The sequence below is a fragment of the Amborella trichopoda genome, chromosome 1 (genome assembly GCF_054954075.1).
Source record: "Amborella trichopoda isolate Santa Cruz 75 chromosome 1, AtrichopodaSantaCruz75HAP2 v2.0, whole genome shotgun sequence".
Lineage (NCBI taxonomy): Eukaryota > Viridiplantae > Streptophyta > Magnoliopsida > Amborellales > Amborellaceae > Amborella > Amborella trichopoda.
In genome coordinates this window covers 4,640,545-4,662,325 of record NC_142336.1, presented here as the reverse complement: position 1 = coordinate 4,662,325, position 21,781 = coordinate 4,640,545, and the positions used below count along the sequence as shown (strand labels likewise).

At 36.0% G+C, this 21,781-nt stretch overlaps 1 protein-coding gene across 17 annotated transcripts; it reads left to right on the top strand.

Moving 5' to 3' along the window:
• Positions 1-11,910: 11,910 nt before the first annotated feature.
• Positions 11,911-19,760, top strand: BUG22 (cilia/flagella-associated protein). 17 transcript variants are annotated; one of them, XR_016049355.1, is made up of 7 exons: positions 11,911-12,015; positions 13,130-13,215; positions 17,489-17,563; positions 17,687-17,718; positions 18,082-18,327; positions 18,824-19,060; positions 19,256-19,760. XR_016049355.1 is itself a non-coding variant. In XM_088858214.1 (7 exons), the coding sequence occupies exons 3-7, from the start codon at positions 17,511-17,513 to the stop codon at positions 19,262-19,264; spliced, it is 573 nt and encodes a 190-aa protein (XP_088714340.1). In that variant the 5' UTR covers positions 11,911-12,015; positions 13,130-13,215; positions 17,495-17,510; the 3' UTR covers positions 19,265-19,760. The 17 variants fall into 17 exon arrangements, 12 of the variants coding, with proteins under 12 accessions (XP_088714340.1, XP_088714370.1, XP_020518500.1 ...); XM_088858214.1 differs by having other exon boundaries at positions 17,495-17,563; positions 18,082-18,323; XM_088858244.1 differs by having other exon boundaries at positions 18,082-18,323; positions 19,259-19,760.
• The last annotated feature ends 2,021 nt before the right edge of the window (positions 19,761-21,781 follow it).

Genomic DNA, 21,781 nt, shown 5'->3' with positions numbered 1-21,781 from the left:
AAAATCAACCTCAGAAATTATATTCCTATTTGGAGGTGGATGTGTTTATTGGTCTAGTAAGAAACAAGGTTGTGTAGCTAGGTATACTATGGAAGCCGAGTATATTGCTTGTAGCATTGCTACAACTTATGCCGTCTGGATTAAACGCTTCATAAATGATTTGAAGCTGGATATAGCCGACGGACCTGTTAAAATGTTTTGTGATAATCAGGTTGCTATTTCATGCTTTCTCTCTTATAATTAAATGTTTATCACTAAAACAGGGAGGCTTCTTAGAGAGAAAAAGCACTGTTATCTAACGGCTAGAAAGTAACCACCAACTTTCCCGGATTACATGGCCACGTTTTCTCAGAGATTTCAGGAGGAAGCCGAACGTTGGAGAACGACCTCCTCCATCCCTCTTTAAAAAGGGTTTTATGGCCATGAAGAGAGACACCGAAATTTACAGAGTTCTCACATTTTTGGTAAAAGCCTGATCTTTGCAATCGATAGTCTCCGACACTGCCTCTAATCCTAGGAATGGGTCTATCTCTTCCCTTAAGTTTTTCAACAAGCCCGACCCGCTGGCTCCAATATTTGAACCCACACTCAAACCCGGATTGAGTCCACCCCTTAGGTCCTGGGTCAGGTCCATGTCCAATGCCATCCCTACTGACATATGATCTTGAAGCAATGCTTCCACTAACAGGGGTTTCTTTGTTTTTGGTCTTCACCAGGGTTAGCTTATTCTCCAAATTTGAGCACTCTAATAACCACCAAATTCAACATATAGACATTTCAAAACTTGCAAATATCTTTTTGACATGTTAACGATGAGAATGGAGGGTGGCGAAATAAAAACTTTAGCTTTTTATTGATCCCATGTATGTTTGTGATCACTTTTTGCTTCTCGAGCTTACACTTCTTCAATGTGGGCTTCCTTGGAGATCAAAGAGCTCCTTAACTATGGTGTTTTTTTCTTTTTTGGCCTAGTTTAGCGATGAGAATCGAACTTAAGATGTAGTATTGCTAACTTCAACTGTTAACTATATGAGCCAACCCGATTTCTCACTATGGTGTTTTTCTCAACTTTAGCTGAATCAACTTCCTCGCAAACAGGCACCTTGTTCATCAGTAGCATACAATTTTCAAAGGTGAGATGAGCAAGTTGGTTTTTATCTTTGTAGAAACCTTAATTTTGGCTAAACGAATTCGCCCGGATCTATATGTAAACAATCTCATAATGCAGACTTCCTGGTCTTTCAAATGTGATCCAAATCCACCCCCCCCCCCCCCCCCCCGCCCCCCCCCCCCCTCCCCCCTTCTCCAAACCTCTCAATTTCAAGGCATTCTTAGCTGCCTTATTGAGATCAATGATGTGATGTTTGGGAGAGGAGTTGGGTTGTAGTGGTAGCACCTCATACTTAATTACCATATTATGGTTTTCAATCCCGTTAAAATCTTTATCCTCATGTGACACAATGCCTCACCACAATAACTCGGTTGATGCGATTCCTTCGAAAGAGAGGGTGGCAAAGTTTGTTATCATACCATATACTAAGGCCTCACCACTTCTTGTTTTCCTCTACTGTGTCTGCTCCAATCTTTATACTCATGCGACACAATGGGAATGGGATTATTGGAAGAAGGCATTTGTGCATTGGGATGTAACTATTTAAAGGGGATGACTTGCGAGAAACCACTTCTTAATGAATACTGACATGATTCAATGTGGCAGATCTAATGACCTTAGAAGTGATAGATATATTTACTTACCATGCATGCGTGTGTGTGCGCACATGTTTCTTCCTATATGGTTATTTGTTTCCGGTGCAACAAAACATGTTGCCATGTTTATGAATGCCCAAAGAGGAGGATGAAAATATACTTGTTACATAAACTGATGAAATCCATGAAGAAGATGAGCGTGCAAATGTTCACCTATGGTGATGGAAGAGACTGTCTTTCATTCAACTTTTGAGTCTATAAGCTCAAGGTTGGGCTTCTCTTAATTCAAGGAGTGATGCAATTCGTTTTTTCTAACTTTTCTTATTATATTGGAAAAATTACTAAAAATCCCCCAAAATGAGCTTTTTATACCTTATACCCCACCTAAACATTTCTTTACTCTTCTTTTTAAAAAATCAACTTTCTTTACTAAAACTCCCAACCCAAAAAAAAGAGGAGTTAAAGACAATTTTACCCTTGTTTTGACCTTTAACTATTACCCCTCCCGTTAACCCATTTACTCTATTTTCCTCATGAACCCTAGTTTTTATCCATTCCTCTATTTTCCTCACTATGATAGCTTCTTCCTCAGGGCTCACGGCCTCTTCCTCATGCTCACGACTTTCTCCTTCACCACCACAGCTTCTTCCTCGTAGTTTTCTCTATTTTCCTCGGCTTCTTCCTCACCTCTTCTTCCCACCGGATTCCCAACGAATTTCCCTCTCCATTAGCTTCCTCACGGTTTTCCCTCTCCATTGGCTTCTTCACACTAATCGAATCTCTCTGTAGGCCCCACTCACTCACTTCTCTGACAAAATACTCATTTTTTATTTCCCTCTCTCTCTAAAATCGAATCTCTTCATCGAAAGAGTCGCTCTCCTAGTTTTTCTCTCCCTCTCTCTTTACAATCGAAAGTCTCGTCACTACAGAGGTCCCACAAAGCTCTCTTTCTCTACACGTGAAGATCGCACGCTACGAAGGTCTCACAGAGCACAGTTGTATTGAAACGAGGTCCAACACAGGCCAAGGTCGATTTTTTAGGCCCAGCCTAGGTATGAAAGAATAATTCAATTTAATATTTCAAAATATTGTTTTTAGTATATATGTTATAACTTTCACTTTGGGGTTAAAGATTGGCATATGAAAACGTGTTTGTTAATGTTATGAAGTGAAATTGTGAATCAAAAGTTTGTTACTTGCGTTGAAATTTATGTTGTTTTTTATGAAAATGTAGAGAAGAACTTTTCTCTAAATTCTGTTGTTGGGTATTTTATTTGGCCATATTGGCTATATTGAAATTGTCATTGACAATTGAAGGAATGGATAGGTAATTCTTAAGATGCATTTTTGTTCTTAATTTGTTGTGGGTATTGTCAATGCCTCTCTATTGTTATTTTAAGGTATGAATGTTATTGTTGATATTAAATTTTGGCTTTTATTTTTTTTTTCTATATTATGTTGATCTTATAGATGTTGATTTACATTATTTATTTCGTTCAAATTTAGTAGCAATTCATGTTACGATAATCTTTCTTAAAATTTGTGTAGCAGCTCTTGTGAAAATTTAATTTGTCAATGACAATTGAAAGAATGGATTGATAATGGCTTAAGATGTATTGAATTTTATTTTCTTAATTTGTTATGGATATTGTCATTTTATCTGTATTTGTCATTTTAAGATATGGATGTAATTGGTGGTAATAACTTTTAGATTATTTTTGTTGCATTTCGTTGAAGTTGTAGATGATGATCCATCTTTCTTTTGTTAAAATTTAGTAGCAATTCTTGTTTTATACAGCTTTTTTAAAATTCGCCAATCTCTTGTTAAAATATAAATTTTCATTAAAACACAATAAGCATATGGCAAGTTCGAGGCTAGTATTTAAAATGTTGTATATGCAATGTAAGGAATAAGTTACTACAAATATTGTGCGGGACAAAAGAAAATAGGTGATAGCAGATTAATTTATTGTATTTTAGCTGGAGAGTTCGAAACAAGTGGCGATGAGACTTTAGATTATATTGTTGGTGATGCATTTACCTTTTTCACTGACTGTAGAACTAAGTTAGAAGCCATGAGAAAGTATGTAGCAGAGCGTTTCTCACTTGACCTGCATTTGATATCATTGAAATATTTTGTCCCGGGAAATAAAAATTTATGGTAAACCTATTTATTGATGATGATATTGTTAGGATGTTGAACGTCGATGAAGGCGAGAATCAAGTGTTAGAATATGCATTTCATGGGAGTGAACGTAGTTGTGGAAGTACTTCACATAATACTACGGCAATCGAAGAGCTCAGACCCCCACAACCTTCAAATGTTTTGGTATCTGGTTCTGAATAAAGCAATGCACCAAAGTTGCTTAGCACATGGGAGAATGCACTTGTTGGGGTAGGGCAATAGTTTGAATCTTTAGAAGATTTCCAAAAAGCCCTTAATAAGTTTGCTATAGCAAACCATTTCGCATACCGTCTTGTCAAAAATGAGGGGTATCGTATAAGGGCAAAATGCAAAGGTGATGGATGCAAATGGGAGATATATGCTGTGAAGCTTGGCAGGACATATGTTTTTCAAATCAAAACATGGATAAAAGATCACTCATGCAATATTGGGACAAGCAATGATGTACAGAGAAGAGTGTCATGAAAATTAGTTGCATCCTTAATCAAGGATAAATTAAGTGACACTACGCATTACAAGGCTAGAGAAATCATGGGTGATTTGTCTTGAGATTATGGGTTAGAAGTACCCTATTGAAAGGCTTGGTGAGGCAAAGAAAAGGCCATCAAAGATATACATGGTTCGCAAGAGGAGGCTTACCGGCATATTTAAATTGTGTGATTGAGACAAATCCTGGTAGTTATGCCACAGGACAAGTGTGGTCAGGAGGTAGATTTCGTCAACTGTTCTTAAGCTTCATGGGTCAATATAGGGCTTCAAAAATGGATGTCGTCCACTTATATTTCTCGATGGGACATCCCTGAAGGCACGATACCTTGAGACTCTACTTGCTGTCAACTCACTCGATGGGGATGGACATATGTTTCCTGTTGCATTCGCAATTGTGGATGCTGAAAGTATCGATAACTGGTTATGGTTTATGGAATCTCTAAAGATTGTTATTGGGACGGATCGTGAAATCACAGTCTAGTTGATACTGTCTGTCAAGTTTTTGAGAATGCTCATCGTGCCTTTTGTGAGCGTCATTTAGTGGAGAATTTCAAGAAAGATGTAAAACATATACTTAATGATGTTAAGAAGGCAGTTGTATATGCCTTTATCAGAGCATGTAGAGCATATAAGTAGCAATAGTATTTTGATAAGATGATGGAAATTAGATCACTTTCTAAGGATGCATTCAAGTGGTTTATGGAGGCATAACCAAATCGTTGGGCCACATCACAATTCAAGGGTAATTGATATGACCAAGTAACAACCAATGTGACTGAGTCATATAATAAGTGGATTTTAGAAGCACAGGATATGCCAATTCTCCAGTGTGTTGACTTGATTAGGAGACAAATCATGAAACTAATGGCTACTCGCAGTTTGAAAGTGGAAACCTAGAGTACAAGACTTACCCCGCAAGCTCAAAACGAATTAAAAAAAATCATTAAGCAATCCCTTTTCGTGAGGGTAACTATGGCATCAAATGGAGCAGTGTGTGAAGCAAGGGGTGATCGCATGAATTATACAGTAAGCATGCTTGTAAAGCCCTTCAAAGAAATGAATATGGATCATGTTGACCATTGTGAACAGTTACAAAATTCTATGAAACATATTCCGTACCTATCATGTCTGTTGCCTTGATTGCTTGTAAGGGCATAATTTACATAGACAACATCCTCTAGATGAAGTAAGAGCACTTCCACCTCACTCAAGATGCCCCCCTAGCCGAACTAAAAAAGAAGAGCATCAAGTGGCAGGAAGTACCGATGTGAGTTATTCACTGTAGTCAGTGCAAAGGAACAGCAAAATACTGGTGTCTTTTATTTGGTCTTTCTTATTTGTAGCACCCACTTTTTAATTTGTAAAGCATTATGTTTGGAGCACATATATTATTCTCTTTTTTGATATTACATTCGTTATCATTTATTTTTGTGCATTTGGGGCACATTTATTATATATATATATATATATATATATATATATATATATATTGTCAACTTGTAGCAATTAACTTGTATAGGGATGCTACAAACTGCACTTGGTGGTGAAGTATTAGCAAAGGAATCGAGACGTTTGGTACAGACGACCCACGATTTGTTAGTGTAGCACACTCCTATAGATAATGTCATGGAGTTGGTGGAGGGCGATGGTCGATGTGAGGGCGAGGAGACAGATGGTGGAGATGACGACAACGAGAGCGAGACTGATGAGGAAAGCAAGACTGAAGAGGGAGATGGTGGAGATGAGGAAAAAGAGAGTGAGACTGATGAGGAAATCAAGACTGAAGAAGGAGATGGTGGAGATGAGGAAAGAGAGAGTGAAACTGATGAGGAAGATGAGAGGAGAAAGAAGAACAAAAATGATAAGGAAAGAGATATCGAGATTGATGAGGAAAATGAAATGAGAACAAATAGCAAAAATGAAAAGGGCAAGGGTATTGCAAGTTGGCCAAAGAAATGGTTGAGGCCAAGAAAGTGAACGTCGATGTAATTTTTGGAACAAATATAAATTTAAAAGTATGAACATCTTTTGAGACAGAAGTTGATATCGAGATTGACAGTGATGTTAAGTTATTTTTGTACAATTGAAGCTACTCTATCATAGTAGCCAATTAATGAAATGTTCAGTCTTTTTATTGTCATTATGTTAATGGAATTAATACCCTTTTAAGTTCTTTTTGTTGTCATTATGTTAATGGAATCAATATACTTTTAAGTTGTTTTTGTTGTCATTATGTTAATGGAAACTGTTTTGAAACTTGGTCAAGCATATGCCAATGTATTCTTTATGAATGAGTTTATAAAGATTGATATGATTGCATAAGAATTTCATCTTTGCAGAAGCATATGCCAATATATTCTTTTTTGGATCATTGCATAAGCACTTCAACTTCATCTTGATCAAGTCTCTCATGTTAGAGTGGTAAGAGATATATCTGAATTGGCTTCATTGGCCACTTGATATGACTTCCCCTTGGCTTGGTAAGAGTTATATCTTACTCTTGTTCCTTTGATTATCTCTCTTGCTACTATTTTTCTTTTTGCATGTGTTGTATAGTGGTTGCAGAGGACGAGGAGAAAGGCTTTCTTGGCTTCTCTCGAGAAGATCAAAGAAGGTTATATTCTTGTATATGGAGTTTTCATCATGTTTTTTGCTTTAATAGGCTCATGTTTTTTCTTTTTCCTAATTTATTTTATTTGGGATTAATTTGAGGTGGATTTTTTTTCTTTTCTTTCTTCTCTGTTGAAGAGTTGATGGTCTTCGAGCTGTTATCTCTGTTGTTGGGTCACTAGGCAAGGTGGGTTGCTGAAATTTGTATGAAAGCCTCTTGTTTGGGGTCACGATTCTATTCTTGTTCTATTAAGAATTACAACAAGCTATTGATTCCTCCAGCACACATGGGGAATTCTAGAGGTTCATACTTTGTTAATCATTCGGTTTTTAGGCAGTAGAAACATGGCTTTCAGAATAGTCATTGCTCTTAGGTAAATGCTGCACTTCACTATTCTTCTTTTAGCTTTGGAAATTGTATTTCGGAATGTGGAGCTTTGATTCATAATAGAAGGCGAAAGATGGTTTAAGAAGTGTTCACGAGCACAAAATTGTGCTTAAGAAACAGAGAGGGATATTGAAGGTTGGGGCTAAATGTACATGCCTTCATTTAAATTGTTGCGTGTTTTGATTGCTGATGATTAATATGGATACAAATTATGAAAAGATCTAATAATTTCATTGGATTTCTTCAAATGACACGATAAGGGAGCTAACATTCTTCTGAGTCCATTTGCAAAGATCCATCCCAGCATATTCACTAATGGATGTCAATCTTCTACTATTGCTATACTCATTTGTGTACATCAGCCCTTTTGGTAAAACATCATTCAAGCCTCCGGCAAAATTTTTACGCACTCCGGCATTTTTTAAACGCGCTTTGGAGATCACAGTCCGGCATTTATGAAACGCGCTCCGGCAAAACTGAAACTCACTCCGGCAACTTAGCCCTTAAATTTAATATCTAAAACTCCATCCGTTGCACTTATCATATTTTAAAATGGAAAATAACATGGTGCTCTTCCATGGTTTTGACAAAGATGGTTTGGAAACATATGTTTCCTTGGCCTCAGCAAAGCTGGAGCTGTAATTTTACAAATGCATTATGTAAAGTCCAAATTTAATAGTTGGTAATCATGGAGGTGATGAACCCAACTCATTATTCTTTGTCTTACAGGCAATTCATTCTCTTGAACATTTATCTCCTGGTAGATCGTAGAATCCTTTGCTTTTCACGAAAATTTAACATTATAAAGGGAAAAAAAAGAAGGCATCAGTTCTATCCATGTTGATAAAAAAGAGTCAACAAGAAGATGTTGATGGGAAGCTTGAATTATCTATCTCCTTCAGTAATATTCATTGTTCAACCTAATTAGGTTAATCACATGAACTTATTGGCAGTGGTCTAACCTAACACTGCGTTACTCACAAAAATGAGAACAAATAATGTTAAGTGTATGAGAGTTGAATAATGAGGCATTTGACTGGAAATCTTGATTGTCACTGTAAAAAAGCAGTCCGGCACCTGTAAAAAGCACTCCAGCAAATTAAAAATCACTTCGAAGATTCTTGAATCTTCTTTGGAGATTGATTCACTGTTAATAGGCAGTTTGGAATCTAAAAACGCGCACCGAAAAAACTAAGAAGCACTCCAGCATTTTTTGAATGCACTCCGGAGAATGTTCACTGTTAAATAAGCACTCCAGCATCTGTAAAATGCACTCCGGCAACATTAGAAAGCACTCCGGCATTTGCTGAAAGCACTCCGGAGATTAGTTCACTGTAAAAAGCAGTTTGGCATCTGTAAAAAGCACTCCGGCAAAACTAAAAGGCACTTCCGGCTTTTCTTGATTCCACTCCGGAGATTGATTCATTGTTAATAGCCAGTCCGAAATCTAAAAAATGCGCACCGACAAAATTAAGAAGCACTTTGGCATTTTCTGAATGCACTTCGGAGAATGTTCAATGTTAAATAAGCACTCTGGCATCTGTAAAATGCACTCTGGCAAAATTAGAAATCACTCTGGCCTTTTTTGCAAAGCACTTTGGTGATTATTTACTATTAATACACAGTCTGACATCTGTAAAATGCAGTTCGGCATATTTAGAAACCACTCATGAGCTCGCTATGGCGAATTGTTTACTGTATAATAGTGCACTCTAGCACTTGTGAAGAGGACTCCGGAGAATACTTCACTATTAAATAGGCAGTCCGGCATTCGTAAAACGCGCTCCAACATATTTTAAAAACACTTCGGCAATTGATGAACTTGCTCCAGTGAATAGTTGACTGAAATTGACACTCAAGCACATATGGAAAGCACTCCGGCAAAAAGGTCTATGTAACAGTTTGGCCCATGATGAAGTCACTCATATCTGTCCAGCACTCAGCTTCCTGGATGAAAGGCCAATATGGCAATTCACTACCTCAGTCCGGTGAATAGCTCACTGGAATCATGGGCACTCAGGCATATGAGGAAAGTAGACCGACAATTTGCTTCATGGAATCCCAAGCACTTTGGCGTTTGTCTGCCTCGGTTCGGCGAAAACGTCACTAGAATCATGGGTTATCCGGCATGTGAAGAACATCGAACCGGTAGTTTCCTCTTTGAAAATTTTTTAGTCCTGCAATTCATCAGATTACTCCGGCGATATGTTTCATGGATACACATGCACTTCAGTCCGGCGTTTTAGATATTTGATCCGGCATATTATTTTCTCATAAGCACTCCGACAAATAATAACCGTTATCCGATGTTAATGGAAATTGGGGTCTGTCCGTAGGATTTGATCGTACGTTCAAGGTACAGGAAGGGGTATTTTTGGTATAAAAAAAAAACCTTTTTTAGTTGGGGGGTTGTAGTAAGGAAAGTTGGTTTTTTAAAAAAAATTAGTAAAGAAAGATTAAGGTAGGGGTAGAATGTCTAAAAAGCTCATTTTGGGGGATTTTTTAGTAATTTTCCCTATTATATTCTAGGAGATTGAAGTTAGATTTGGAGTTATTTGAGATTTTAGTTTTCTTTTATGATACTTTTATTTTTTCCTTTTTATAGATAGTTGAAGGATAGAGTTGAAAGTTTAGTTTTCAAAATATACTTGTTACATAAACAGATGAAATGCATGAAGAAGATAAGCATCCAAATGTTCACCTATGGTGCATAAATGTTAGAGCATGTGTGGGCTAGTAGGAAAGATTCCTTAGTGCTAGGTCATACTAGGGTTGTTATTGGGTAGTGTTCAGGTCGGGCAAACCCTGGCCCAACGCCTAGCCCAAAACAGTTAAAGGCAGGCTTGGGCCCGAAATTTTAGCTTTGGGGATTGCCAGGGGTCCAAGCCAAATCCATGATAATGAGGCTTGTGCCAAGCTCGAACTGAAGCAAAATCAGGATGGGCCCTATATAAATATGAAACAAATTAATGCAGGAAAATGTGATAAATATTAAAAAGAATATTTTGATTAAATATAATGACCAAAATACCTCTTGAAACTTTTAGGGACAATTTGATCATTTCAGTTTTATTGGGTGTGATTTATATAAGGTTGTAAGTTTAGGGAAATGGTTCTATACTTTCCCTACAATATAGAAGATTTATGCTTCCCCTGCCATCCAGCCATCCAGTTTTGATCAAAAGAGCCACACACCGTTTGATCTTAGATCCGATATCTCAAAGCATTTTAGTTTTAATTTTTTTATATAAAAATTGTATGAATATAAAATTTGGTACGTGCAATCTTCTCATGAGGGCACACCTATAAAAAATATTAAAAATAATTTTTCGATAAAATATAATCACCAAAATACCCCTGAATTTTTCAGGGGTATTTTGGTCATTTTATTTTATTGAAAATAAATTTTTTATATTTTTTGCTAGTGCGAGTTTAATAGGGGATTGGACCTCCAAAATTTCGTGTCAAAATAGTTTATAGAAAAAAAAATAAAAATAAAATAATGTAGAGACGTGACATTGTGATTGGGGCAATCTTAACCCTCCATTCAGAATGGACGGTTGGATAAGGAGAAATATATAAATTTTATGATGTAGGGGAAGCATAGAAAGCTTGTCTGCAGCTTTAAACCATCCAATTAAGGCACACCTCTAATTTTTATCATCTGTAAGATATAAACAATTCTTAGATGGCTTGGGAATCTATTTTCATTTTTAATTATAAAATTTTAAACTCTAAAAATGGTTCAAATCAAGTAGACTAATAAATACATAAAAATATTGCAAGTAGATGGTCCAGATAATGTGTTACATGACACACTATTTCGCGGACTCGAAATATGTTTTTCTAGTCATATTCATACATCTCGATATCGAGATGAGCAATATAAACTTTTTCTTATGGAGATGTTATTTTTATATTTTTTACAGATGCGAGTTTACGAGAGGAGATCAAAATATTTTATAAAAAAATATTAAAAATAAAATAAAGCCGTCCATTCATTAAAATAAAGGGTGTGGGTTGTATAGCCTAGGCTCTAAACAATCAAAGTAGAACCTACCTTCAAATAGTGTCGAGAAATATGGTTTCAATATTAGAAATCTTTGTGATAGATTTAAAATATATTTTTTATATTTATTTATAATATTTAAAGCTTAAAAAATAGTGTAGATTGGTAAATCTATAAAAACTTGAAAATCTTGAAAATTGACAGTCCAAAAATACGTTGCATCATACACTATTTTCAAAACTTGAAATTCATTTTTTTTATGTTCATGGATCTTGATATCGAGATGATTAATTTGAAGATATTTAGGTATCAAAGCAACCTCTACTAATGAAATTTGAAGTAGGCTCAAATTTGATTGTTTAGAGCCTTGGCTCTATATAAACTTGTCCCTTACAAAAAGATACTTGTATAGGGAGAAGTGCACTAAGTTCAATGGTAAGGCATGCCCCTTCTCAATGCACCTCGATCCCTCTTTTACCTGGGGCTTTAAAAAACCCATCTCTCAGACTACTTTTCGTATTTGTTACAGGCACCAGGCGTATCGGTTAAACCAAATAATCCTCAGGAACCTAACAGCGCAAAATCCATTGTCGAAACTCGCTTCAGCCCCGAACGACTAAGCCTAAGGTAAGTTGGGGTGAGCTTGTTAACTGCTGCTTTTTGTTGGTAAGTCATTCGTGGTTCAGTTTGTAAACTTAGGGTTTCATACCTAAGCTTTTCAAACCTTACTAGTATCTGAAAATTTAGGGTTTTATACTTAGAAGTTCTTCAAAGCTTGTTACTCATCAGGAAATTTAGAATCTGTAGAAGCTCTACAAACCATATTTCTACAGAAATATGCAGTTCAACCGCCAAAAGAATAATACAATTTTTTCCCTTTCTTCAAACTGGGCAAAAGAATTCATCTACAAAAATGGCAGTTCAATTGCCAAAAGAATAATACTATTTTTTCCCTTTCTTCAAACTGGGCAAAAGAATACATCTCTCTCTGATTTGCAGGTCTTTATTCTCTGTCTTTCTCTCTAATTGATTTTGCTGGTCTGAAACTAATTTTTGGGTCAGTTAACAGTTAAAAAAAAAGAAAACCTATTTGTGGGTCAGATATCTCTATCTCCTAACTGATCTTCTTATTCTTTCCAACGGGGAGCCACCGCCTTCTTATTTTATGCAAATAAAATCCACCCAACTGCTCAAAAATTCGCACCAAAAAATCCAAAAAACAGGGCAAAGATGACCGTGAAAAACTGCCCAAACATAGCTGCAAATCCACCCAAAATTAGCCCCAAATTTGTGGATTTCAGAGATGCTTTAAGTCAGATTTTTATCCAAAGTTGCAAGATTTTCATTTGCTTTCCACTTTTTTTCTTTGTAGGTTTAGCCATTAAAAACCTCCAAAGCCCTGCAAATCAAAGGAGTTTTCCATGTTTTTCCTAAAAAACAAAAAAAAAGGAAACTTATTTTGGATGACTCGTCTGATTCCTTTTCCTTAAACACTACATCATATTATACATTATAGTGGACACAGATAGGTATCTTTACAAAATTCCGGTTGAAATTAAAAGCGCTTTTGGATATCCTCCATTTTATTTACGGGTCGCCAGTAACAGTAAAACGTTTGGTTTTGATTTCAAATTATGGTTTTCTTTGCTCATGTTCTTCATTGCTACTGACTTTTGTAACCTTTTTTGTTTTGTTTGTTATCTATATAGTTGTTTCATTTGAATTTTTGTTTCATTGCAAGGTGCTTATATTCCCATGGAGTTTGTTTTGATTTGAATTGGCTGTTCCAAAATTACTTGGATTTATTTTCCTCTGCTGTATTTGAGGGTATGTAGTTTTTTGTTCATGTGAAACGTTGGTTGAGGTCATCTAAGAGATATGAACTGTTTATTTTGAAACTAATATGCAGACTATTTTGGACTAGGAACTAAAAATTGAAGGATTTGGGGAGTAAATAAGGTCATAAGAACAAGCTCTGTGCAGTAATTTTAAAGTAATGATACATTGTGTATTTGTTTTGTATGAGATTGAGCTTGCTGACCTCATTTACTTTCTTTCCTCTTTTGCTGGCTGATTGTTTTTCTAGTGATCTATCAAACTAGTGAGGAATGAATTGCAGAACGGAAAAAAAGGAGTTTGGCATGCATTTCTTGTTTTTTAAATATCTTTAATGTTGATGACAGGGCAAACTTCCTTAGTATACTTTGGAGTATTCCTTGATATTCCTAAATTCTTATAAAACCTTGAAAAGGTCCACCCCTCAAAGTTTGAGGATGCACACCAATCCCTTGACATTGCAAAACTCAGGATTGCTCTTCTAATAGCCTATCCAAGAAGGCAACTTTTTGGTTATTTTTATTCAGAGATTATAGTGAAAAATTACTCAGTATGCATTTGATTGTTCTTTAACATTTGCAAATTCTTAGAGATTCTTCAGTGCTTAACCTAAATGGAGGTCCTTTCTATTTTGGCAAAGAAATTTGTTACAATGAAATGAGGTCTTCGTTTTACTTTTTTTATGAATGTTTGATTTTAGTGACAGTATGCCTATATCAGGGGTTAGCTTTGAGCCTATATCTCTTTGTTTTAGTTATAGACAAGTTAATTAGGTGTCTACAGGATGAGGTACTGTGTATGTTGTTTGTAGATGACATAACTTTGATTGATGAGAGTAGAGATGACGTCAACCCAAAGTTAGAACATTTGAGGGATGCATTGGAATCTAAATTTTTAAAATTAGCGGGACCATAGTTATTGGAAACGATTCCAAATACGAATCGTTGCATCTACGAAATTATGTCAAAATTGATCTTATTTTTTAAATATGGCATTTTTTAATCCATACTAAGGCTAAAAATGTTCATATTGGAAATCAAGGTCAATATGTTCACATTGATCAGTAGCTCAAAATCTATAAAATTCTGCTCAAATAAGAAAGTTGACGTGAGAACAATTCAGATGTTTATCAGAACATTAAAGCAGGTTAAATCAGAATCACATATACTTGGAGTTCAGCTTGTGGTGGCATCTTTAAAGGAATTAGGAAAGATGGCCTCAAACGTACTAGGAACTTCAGTTGAAAGAATGTCTGGAGGATAAACTGTGCTGGTGCTTGGCTAACAAAAAATGCGAGGACAAGGGATTTGGACGTGCTGATGAAAGATAATAGGAACGGAGAAAATTTAGTCTAGATACTACGTATGAAGACATTAGCAGAAGTAATAAAAACCCAAGAATGGTGGTTCTCTGCAGTCAACAGGACAGTATTCTTTTGTAGACATCCTGCAAAAAGAGGTCATGTCTGCGATCAATAAAAAAGGAATAGGCCATATTTTTTTTATCGACCAAGGAAAGGAGGTCATGTATCGTCCATCTGGCTACATGACATGGGAAAGATGTTTGTTTTGGAAGCAGAAATGGTTGAGGGACCCAAAAGATGCACATGGGATGCTAGCATTCCAAAAATGGTCTTACTGTGTGGCTTCATAGGCAGTGGTAGTATGCATTGAAAGGCACCTTGAAGAGGAACTCATGAAATACCATTTTCAGTATAGGTTAAATAGAGCCACATGGGCTGATAATATCTTGCTAGGTCTTTATTAGGAATGTTGAAAGTAGTACATGGTTACGTTTAGAGCTTATTTGGAGGGATAGGTGAATGTGGTTCATCTGGATCTTATTTCTAGAGCAGGATGGAATTAAGTGTTGATGTACTTAAGTTTTAAACTTAGTGGAAAGGCTCTGAAGGATCAACAGAAAAGCCTATTAATTTGGATGTAGTGACACTACTCTTATTGTCTATCTCCTCGGCAAAAGAGGCTGGTCTTTGCTGGAGCTAGAGCAGAACCTGCACCACTAGATTCCAAACTCGGATCACAGTTTTGAACTCTGAATTGGCTGGTGCGACCTGGCCGTAGTTTTATTAACTTGGATTGGTTTTATGCTTTATACCTTTATGATTTATGACATTATATCTTTGACTCTTTATGATTTTATGAGTGTATTTTCATTTTTTGTAATTTCGGCTTCTAATCTGGTGTATCTATGACGATATAATTTTTTTTATTGGTCCGAGTAAATTGCTATTTTTCCCCCCTAGATTTTTCAGGTTGTTTTGCCTAATCTTCTCTTCTCTCTGAATCAAAGTTCCAAAACTAGGCTCAGGCTTGGGGCTCGGCCCTTGTCTTTGCCAAGTAACTCAGGCGTGTCCTAATGGACTGTCCCGAATTCTGCCTCATATAAAAAATGTCCTTAAGATAAAGAAAAAAAACAAAAGGAAAAGAAAATCCAAAAATAGTAAAAATAGAAAAAGAGGAAAAGCATAGTGAGAGAGAGATTAGATAGATGGAGAAGCTAGAGAGAGATTATAAAGATAGAGAGCCTACAGAGAGAGAGAGAGAGAGAGAGAGAGAGGAAGTTCAATAAATTCAGAGTCTTGAGAGTAATGAGGGAGATTGGGGGATTATAGAAATTAGAGAGATGGAGAATCTAGAGGGAAATTGCAAAGATGGATAAACAGTGCATCAATCAGATTAAGAAAGGACATTCTATGGAGAGAGTTTGGACAAATAGAAAGGATATAAAGAGAGAAATTACTATTTTTTACCAGTTCAGAGAGTACATACTAGCACAACGAGCAGCGAGAGAGAGAGAGAGAGAGAGAGAGAATGAGTTGAAATTGTTTATTTTATGTTTAGTAGCAGTACATGAGTGAGTAACATAGCCACTCGTCCAAATAGGTCTGCCTGAGTTCTGCAGTACTTGGCTGACCTGTCCGAGTTTCACAGTGCTCGGGTGAGTTGCTACAGTACTGTAGAGGTTCCTCTGTACACAGTACTCTCCCTGCACTCTGCCGAGGCCGAGTAACTTGACCGATTTGTCAAACACTCTAAATTTGATCAGTTTGACCTGTGTTCTGGTCCAATTTGACTGGTCTGTCCAAACCAATGCCTTCACTGGTTCAATTTCCAGTCTGGTCCAGATAGCATTCATTTAGATAATAAACCGTTTTCCTTTCTCTTTGTTGTTATGTTTCATATATTTTCTGTTCCATCATGTTCTTTTGATTATAAAATATGGCCAGCTAATTTTACAAAAACTTGTGTGAGTGAAATGGTGAATCTGAAACAATTGGCTTCTGCGTTCTTAGTGATAATTGCTAATCCTTTCTTCCTTATTAGTAAGAATGCCATTTGCTTTTCATCGAGTTCTCCAGACAGTAAAACATGGCCAGCTAATTTCGGAAAAATTTAGATAGGAGTGAAATGGTGAATCAGAATCATTTTGCGTGTTGCTGTTGTTGTGATGATTGCTAGTCCTTGTTTCCTATTATTATTAAGAGTGCCATTTACTTTTCAGCTTCTTCTGGTGATCAATGTTTTAAAAAACGGTCCACTGCACACCCAAACCCAGGAGGCCTTACACGGGCGGATTTATCTGGGCGGGCGCCCAGGCGGGCCAGGTGCCCACCCAGGTGGGCTGGCCGGGTGCCTAGGTGGGTGCCTAGGGACGTGGCTTTTTTTTTAAAAAAAATACCCAAAAGGGAAAATAGGGTAATTTTGAGGTTTAAATAGGTTATGGGGGTTATTTTCAACCCCCAAAGTTAAAAGAAAAATTCCATAAACCCTCAATCTCTTAGCTATACATGTTTCTGAGAATCAAAAGTATTTTTTGTGGTTTGAAGAACCTTCCTAAACCTTTTCACTTATTATGAAATATGGAGAGTTGGAGACTATTACTAATACATATCCTATTAGACTTTTAAATTTTGTATGGTTTAAATTTTGAACAAATTTGTTGTCAACTGCGATGTCATATTTTTGTACATAAAAAAATGTTACAATATTTTCACATGTAATAAATTCTAAAATTGACACAAATATATGTATATATACTACATGTCTATATAACTTGTACAACAGGGCGCCAAAGGTTCTTGACGCCCGCTTGGGCATTGGGTGTTGGGCACCAGGCCGGCCTCCTAGCGTTTTTTGAAACCTTGCTGGTGATCAATCGAAAGGGCTAGTCCAAGAGAAATGTTTATAATTTGATTTTTAACAAGGTGTTGATGGCATGATTTTTTAAAATTTACTGTTTACAGCTACAGCTGATTGCTTGAGAGAATGTTCAGGAATACTTTTCAATCAGGATTTCTATCCATTCTGTACAGCCTTGGGTATGTTCGCCTCTTATGTTATTTTATCGTTTTAGAATTTTTGGATGACTGTAAATGTCATATCCTTCTCAATATGACCTATACTGTCTACTGAGTTCATGACTATTTGGATATTGATGACAGGAGCAAGCCTTTGCAAATATGGGACAAAGAAGGTGAGTAACCTCAGGTTATCCTGCATGTTTACAATTTACATTAAATATGGGATGAAATTGAAATTAATTTGCATTTGTATTTTGGCTCTTGTCCTTTTTTTCACCCCTCTATCGACTATATATCTTCATTAATATTCAAAGCAATGGAAGAGAGAGTTAATAGGGATTGTTATTTTGGTGTATTATCATACTTTTTGTGCATAGTTATGATAAATAACTGAAAATGTTTGTTAGAGCATGAGGAGGGAGGGGGTGAGACATATTTAGTGCCTTTACGCCCTCATGACATAGACAACATTTTTTCTCGGATATTTGTCACTCAGCTCCACTGTTTATAGTAGTTTCTTTTCCACTTTCTTGCAGTTGTGAATGGCCAGATCAAAAGGCCTCAGGATGAAGACATCCAGTCCAATGTCCTTGAAGTTGTTAGCTCAAATGTGCAGTCAACTTATATTACATGCCCAGCAGACCCTGCTGCAACCCTTGGTATAAAGCTTCCTTTCTTAGTTATGATTGTGAAGAACCTGAAGAAATACTTCACCTTTGAGATTCAGGTGCTGGATGATAAGAATGTTCGCCGGCGTTTCAGGGCCTCAAATTTTCAAGTGTGTAAGTTTTATCAATTATTCATTGCCATATGTGATTGTTTTGACGGAAAAAGGATCTCTAATCAAAAGAAAAAAAACCAAAAATTTAGCATCAGCTTCCATGCTTTGATATCTTCTGCTAATTGCATATATTGGTAATTCTGAAGTATTTGGTTTCTAACCTGTATTTTAGCAGAAATAATAAGCTACTAAACCTTCATTTGAATATGATTTGGAATGTTGATTAAATTCCAAATGAAAAAATTCAGGCTTTTCTAGAATTTGTCTTGATTATATGCTTTCATGTTTCACATTCTTGTACAGTTCAAGGGCATTTTGCAGATTTGTTTCTGTTGATTGAAATCTCTCATCTGTCTTCATTCAACTTTATATTTGTGCTCTTGTGTGTGTGAGAGAGAGAAAAGGGATGAACAATATGCATGTCTGTTGTGTACAGCCGCACTGGGTAATCATGGCTGACAAAGTTCCACGCATGGATGCTAAATGCCATTTTGCAGGCAGTTACTCGTGTGAAGCCGTACATATGCACGATGCCATTGAGGTTAGATGAGGGGTGGAACCAGATTCAGTTGAACCTTGCTGATTACACGAGGAGGGCATATGGAACAAACTATGTCGAGACACTCCGGGTTCAGGTCCATGCAAATTGTCGACTTCGGAGGATTTATTTCTCTGATCGTCTATACTCAGAAGAGGAGCTCCCACCAGAATTCAAACTGTACCTGCCCATACAGGTATGGATCACATTTGCTGCTTCATTTCTCTTTGCTTCTCTTTTCTTGATTGGTATCTCATAATGTTTGATGTGCTAGGCGGGGGAGAGAGCGAGAGAGAGAGAGAGATTACTTTATACTATTTTATCTCACTAGAGAGAGAAAGAGCTGTGTTACTATATGCTATTTTATCTAACATGTGTTGCTTTCTTTCAGAAGGCATAGCACATTAGAAGACGAAACATGGTTTATTGAAAAGCTCCAACTCTTCTTCATGGCTTCAGTCACTAACATGCTATCTGACTTCCTTGATCTGCAATTCATGAAAACCACTGCCATGCTATCCACCTCCTTGATCATTCATGAAACCAGACAGGTTCATTTAGGTTTTAGGGCTTTGATATGGCATTTGCTTTATTGGAATTTGCTCTGTACAAATGTAACTGTTGCTTGGCTGCAACATGGATGATGATGATGACATTAAGAGCATGTTTGATTTCTAGAAGATGCAGTTTTGGAAACCACGCCTTCCAATAGTGTAGCACTTACTTCGTTTGATAACGGGGGAGTTTTACTGTAAACTGGAAACCCCAGTTCTATGGGGGACCATAGCACTTGGGGTAAGACCAACTTTCTGGAAGAGTGGTTTGTGTGGTTGTAAAAAACATGTTTTGGGGATTTGACTTGGGAAGCGGAATGAGAGAGAGAGTAGGAGGCGTGATATCATCTTTGCATGTCCAAATTGGTGGGTTTGTTGAATTGCTGCATGTGTGTGCGAGAGGCTTGCAGTCCACATTTCAATCTCACATGTCGATCTCTTTTTTTTTTTTTTTTTTTTTTTTTTAAGGTTTATTTGTCAATCTCACTGTAGAGTAACCTTTTGCTCTCTAGAGAGAGAGAGAGAGTGGCGTTCAATCTCATATTGGTTGAGGCAGATAATGGTCTACATCAATGGTTTAAAAAACGGATCGGTGATCCGGATCGAGCTTCCAAAAAATCGATCCGGATCGGTGAATCGGTGATTCGGATCGAAAATCAGGTGAATCGGTCAGAATAAAGTTTAAAAAAAATCCGAAAAATTTATTAAAATTCATTATAAATATTGTTTTTTAAGAATTCAATAAGAAATAAGGGTATTCTATTAAGAATTTTCATGTTTTTGAATGAATATGCGAATATTGATATGTTCTTTCCTTGTATGAATCGTCATTCAGCATTTAATTTACATCACACAAAAGGATAAATATAGAATTATCCTGGAATAAGTATATCAACATACATGGATTACAAAAAGGCATAAAATTAGTAACATATGATCTCAAAATAAAATGATAGACGATGTTATTGTTCTTCTTGGTCACGTTGGTGCCATTGATTGAATTTGTTTAACAATTCATTGATATTAGTAGGCGTCTGATTATTTCTAAATCCTTGAATGTTAGTGTTTTGTTGTGTTCTCATTCTAAAATTTTCGAGGATTGTCCATCTTTCATGTTTACCTGCACTGTTGCTGTTGGGACTCAATATGTGAATAATATGGCTGGGATAGGGTGGCCTCAGAATCATCATCTCTCTCATTTTCTTTTTGAATAATATGGATTAAAAAATAATAATAACAAATTTTCAAAAAAATTGATCATAGATTAAAAAAAAAATCACAAATTTTCAAAAAATTCTATCATGGATTACAAAAAAAAATTCGATCATGGATTAAAAAAAAAAAATCACAAAGTTTCAAAAAATTCTATCATGGATTGCAAAAAAAAATTCAATCATGGATTAAAAAAAAAAAATCACCAATTTTCAAAAAATTCAATCATGGATTACAAAAAATTCGATCATGGATTACATAAAATTAGATCATGGATTACAAAAAAAAACAAACAAAAAAAAACAAAAAATTCAATCGTGGATTACAAAAAAAGAAAAAAACAATTCGATCATGGATTACAAAAAATTCAATCATGGATTACAAAAAACTCTATCATGGGTTACAAAAAAAACAAAAAATTCCATCATGGATTATAAAAAAAAAAACAAACATTTCGATCATGGATTACAAAAAAAAAAACAAACATTTCGATCATGTATTACAAAACATTCGATCATGGATTACAAGAAATTTTATCATGGGTTACAAAAAAAAAAACGAAAAATTTGATCATGGATTACAAGAAAAAAAAAGCAAACATTTCGATCATGGATTACAAAAAATTCGATCATGGATTACAAAAAATTCTATCAAGGGTTACAAAAAAAAAAAAAAAAAACAAAAAATTTGATCATGGATTACAAAAAAAACAAAAAACAATTCGATCATGGATTACAAAAAAATCGATCAAGTATTACAAAAAAATCTATCATGTATTTAAAAAAAAAAAAAAAAAAAAAAAAAAAAAAAAAAAAAAAGAAGTTCCGTATGGGACTCGATGATCCACTGTACGGACTCGCCGATTCCGTACAGTGATACGGCGAGTCACTGCACAGAATCGTCCGGTTCTATGTAGAACCGGATTCCCGTTTTTTTCGCAGATTCGATTCGTCCATGGCGATTCCCGAGTCGAACCGGGTCGGTGACCTGGATCGGGTTTCCAAAAAACCGATCCGGATCAACGAATCGGCGATCCGGATCGGGAATCGGGTGAATCGGTCAGAATAAAGCTTAAAAAAAATCCGAAAAAATTATTAAAATTCATTATAAATATTGTTTTTTAGGAATTCAATAAGAAATGAGGGTACTCC